Source organism: Hakea prostrata, chromosome 4 (assembly GCF_041222555.1).
Source record: "Hakea prostrata isolate BN-2017 chromosome 4, UWA_Hpros_2, whole genome shotgun sequence".
NCBI classification, from domain to species: domain Eukaryota; kingdom Viridiplantae; phylum Streptophyta; class Magnoliopsida; order Proteales; family Proteaceae; genus Hakea; species Hakea prostrata.
The window spans coordinates 26455119-26458859 of record NC_142603.1 but is presented as its reverse complement, the minus strand read 5'-3'; the positions used below and the strand labels follow the sequence as shown (position 1 = coordinate 26458859).

Sequence of the window (3741 nt, the reverse complement as noted above, 5' to 3'; positions counted from 1 at the left end):
CACCCCAAAATAGAGGCTTTAAAGTACTGACACCCCACTTTATGTTTAAAAAACACTAACACCCCATTTCAATAAACATGTTAGTCCATTCTGTTAGTGAAACTATTAACTTATTATTATTTTTTTTTAAATTTCAAAAATGCCCTTACTAAAATCTGAGGAGAAAAAAATGGGCCAAATCAATTCTCTCTCTTCACTCGGTTCTCCGCTACTTCACCTCTCCACCTCCAGTTCCGGCAGCCTCAGCAATGCCTCCACCACGATTACTGCCTCCGGACTGGAAGAATCGGGAGGAAGCAGAATTCCAAAGCTAGGGTTTTCATAAAGCTAGAAATTTGAAAATATTCAAGAAACTGGACTAGTTTCAATAATCAATGCTTCCAAGCTCGTGCGGTATACTCCCATTGAATTGGTTAAAGCTTGCATCCAAAGTCCTTAGGTTTCTGCAATTCGTGAGACTCGGTGGGATCTCTCCATTTAAGCTATTTCTTGAAACATCAAAAACTTCCCGTCGATCGCTGCAGGTTTGTATCTCAGGAATCTTCCCTTGGAACTGGTTTGACGATAAGCTGAAATGGGTGAGATTTTTCAGTCCAAGAAGATTGAAAGGAACCAAACCAGTAAACAAATTGCTTCAAAGATCCAACACTTCCAAGCTTTGGCATGCCGAAATCTGCGTTGGGATGTCCTCTGCTAAAAAATTACTTCCCAAGGAAAGGATATGAAGGATAAGCTTGGAGGACTACAAATGCAGGCAGGAAAACTACCAAAGGAGATTGTTGAAAGAAAAATCGAATCCGATAAGCCTCGAGATTTTGCAATAGATTGAGGACTGTTGTGTGCCAAAGAAATGAACTTCGTCTTTTCATATCCCGTGTCTCTCCTCCGATTCCTAAATATCTTTTCTACCGTTCTATCTTCATCAAACCAAGAAACAAGCTTCTTGGAGTGTCTTTTGTACCAGCTGTGAAGTTGGTGGAGGATTTTGATACACCTAAAGTCTATCAGTTGCAGAATTATGAAGAGAAAGGGAGAACAGAGGAGAACTTCAGAGAAGAAGGAGGGATGAGGATAAAATTTCTTTGTTTCTTTGCTCTTTCACTCTCAAGGTATTTATAATCGCTCAATTACAATATCCTCGCCTCTCAACCGTGAGATCGATTAACCCCTAGAAAATATTCATCCCACAAACCTGTCTCTCGTTGTCATAGGATTTCCATTCACGCTTTTATTCTCGATATTTTCCCTTTGCTTTTACAGACGCATAATCGCTAGGCGATTTGGCATCCGGCGTGCTCTGGTGCTGATACGCAAAGCACTTCGCCTTGTGATCTTCTGCCCCCGTCCCGCTGAATCGAATTTGGGTTAGTTGGAAGTGGTCCCGGAGGTGGTCCTGGCACAGCCGAAGCCTGCTCTGCTGCAACTTGCTCTCCCTCAGGAAGCTCAGAATTTCGGTTCGTATCAATACCTATCTCTCCAACATCAACCTTGTCCTCAAGGTTTAAACAAGGAAATTGTTTCTGAAGTTCCTTGAGATCCACCCACGATGATTCTTCCACAGGCATGTCTTTCCACTGAACAAGGACCTGGGATACCCGAGTTCCACGACGCCAAACGGATCGAGTCCGTACCACGGCCCGGGGGTTGTAATTTTTCCGGAGGTAGCTCGGAATAGGTGTGGCCGGAGATGGAATGCCGACATATGGCTTTAGAACTGAGACGTGGAAGACAGGATGTATATGAGATGTTGCTGGCAATTCTACCTTGTATGCCACCTGCCCAATTTTGTGAAGGATCTTGAAAGGCCCGTAAAATTTCTTGGAGAGTTTCTGATTCAAACGAGCTGCGACGGAAACTTGTCGGTAGGGCTTGAGACGGACATAGACCCGGTCCCCTTCTTCAAATTGTCGATCGCGACGCTTCCGATCGGCCATAGTCTTCATGCGACTCTGTGCCCGCACTAGATTGTGCTTGAGTGATTGCATAATCTGAGTTCGCGTTTGCAACTCATCTTGTATTGCTGCATTCGCGGGTTCGCCCGGAATGTAACGAGTAAGCGATGGAGGAGGTCGTCCATATACAGCCTCATATGGTGTCATGCCAATTGAAGAATGATGGGAGGTGTTGTACCAATATTCGGCCAAACTCAAGTACCTTACCCAATTAGATGGGTTGTCGGCAACATAGCATCTCAGGTACATCTCCAGGCTCCGGTTGGTGACCTCAGTTTGACCATCGGTTTGGGGGTGATACGCCGAACTCATGGCGAGCGAGGTACCCTGCAGACGGTGTAACTCCTTCCAGAAAGAACTCAGAAAAATTGGGTCTCGATCACCGACGATAGATCTAGGTATCCCATGGAGTTTTACCACATCATCGAAAAATATCTCTCGCCACCGTAAGCTGGTATAGTGTGGAGATAGAGCCGAAAAGTGACAGTACTTGGATAATCGATCGATCTGACCAAAATTGCTGATCGCCCTTTTGAAATTGGAAGACCAGTGATGAAGTCAATTGAAATCTCCTCCCACACTCGTTCTGGAATTGGTAAAGGCTGAAGGAGTCCCATTGGTTTCATGTTGTTCGGCTTCATCTGTTGGCAAATTTGACAAGCGGCCACATATGTCTCGACATCGGATTTCATTCCCTTCCGAATACATTGGAACAGATCGTTTGTAGGTTCGCCGGATTCCGGCGTGGCCTCTTTGTGGTGATGAATGATATTCTTCCAAAAATTTGAATCTCACTCGGAACCTTGGGGAATCACTAACCGGTTGTGGAAGAGGAGGATTCCTTGTTTAACAGAGTATCCGGATGAGCCGAGTGATTCCTCCGTGACGGCCTTACATATTGCTTGGAGATCCTGCGAATTTTGCACCTCCTGTTTGAGGGTTTCCAATATGTCAACCGTGATTAACGTGACTGAGAAAAATTCGTTGGGAGCTTCTGGCCTTCGGGACAACGCATCAGCAGCATTATTTTCCCTTCCTGGTTTATAACTAATCTCAAAGTTGTATCCAAGCAGCTTGGTGAGGAAACGTTGTTGCTCCGGCGTCTGAATCGTCTCGAGCGGTAAGTTCACGGAGGCTCCGTTGATCCGTTTGAATGTAGAATTTGCGCCAAGCGGTATTGTCGCCATTTTGCCACCGCCTGAGTAATTGCCGTCATCTCCCTCACATAGGTAGAAGAGGATTGAAGTTGGGTAGATAGTTTGCGGCTGTAAAAAGCGATGGGATGCCTTGACTGAGATAACACTGCTCCAATGCCAACGCCGGAAGCATCGGTCTCTATTGTAAAGGGTTGTGAAAAATACTGCAATGCCAAGACCGGAGCCCGAGTCATGACTTTCTGCAGTTCCTGGAATGCTTCGAGTGTAGCCGTCGTCCATTCATAAGCCCCCTTTTTTAGGAGATTGGTGAGAGGAGAGGCAAGCTGCGCATAACCTCTTATAAACCTACGGTAGTACCCAGTCAGCCCTAAGAACCCCCTTACTTCTTTAATGCACTTGGGTATGGGCCAGTTGTTAATGGCTTGGATTTTCTCTTGATCCACTGAGAGCCCGTGGGCTGAGACTACATGGCCCAAATACCCAATCTCTTGTTGACCAAAGAGGCATTTAGAACTTTTGGCATAAAGTCTATGGGCCCGTAGTATCTTCAAAACTGATTCCAAATGAGCTAGATGGGCCTCCCAAGTTGGGCTGAAAATTAATAAATCATCAAAGAAAACCAACACATACCT

At 45.4% G+C, this 3741-nt stretch overlaps 1 protein-coding gene across 1 annotated transcript; it reads right to left on the bottom strand.

Annotated features, from left to right (window-relative positions):
* Positions 1-1271: 1271 nt before the first annotated feature.
* LOC149018614 (uncharacterized) lies at positions 1272-3388 on the bottom strand. Its single transcript, XM_089153926.1, has 2 exons — positions 2772-3388; positions 1272-2481 (listed from the first exon to the last, which is right to left on the bottom strand). The coding sequence occupies exons 1-2, from the start codon at positions 3386-3388 to the stop codon at positions 1272-1274; spliced, it is 1827 nt and encodes a 608-aa protein (XP_089010052.1).
* Positions 3389-3741: the final 353 nt, after the last annotated feature.

What these genes read in the sequence shown, in the direction of transcription:
- LOC149018614 (XM_089153926.1), bottom strand. Translation starts at nt 3,388, where the DNA reads ATGGACGACGGCTACACTCGAAGCATTCCAGGAACTGCAGAAAGTCAT. An exon ending in ATCCTCCTCTTCCACAACCG is followed by an intron (nt 2,482 to 2,771) that starts GTTAGTGATTCC and finishes CAATTTCAAAAG; the next exon opens with GGCGATCAGCAATTTTGGTC.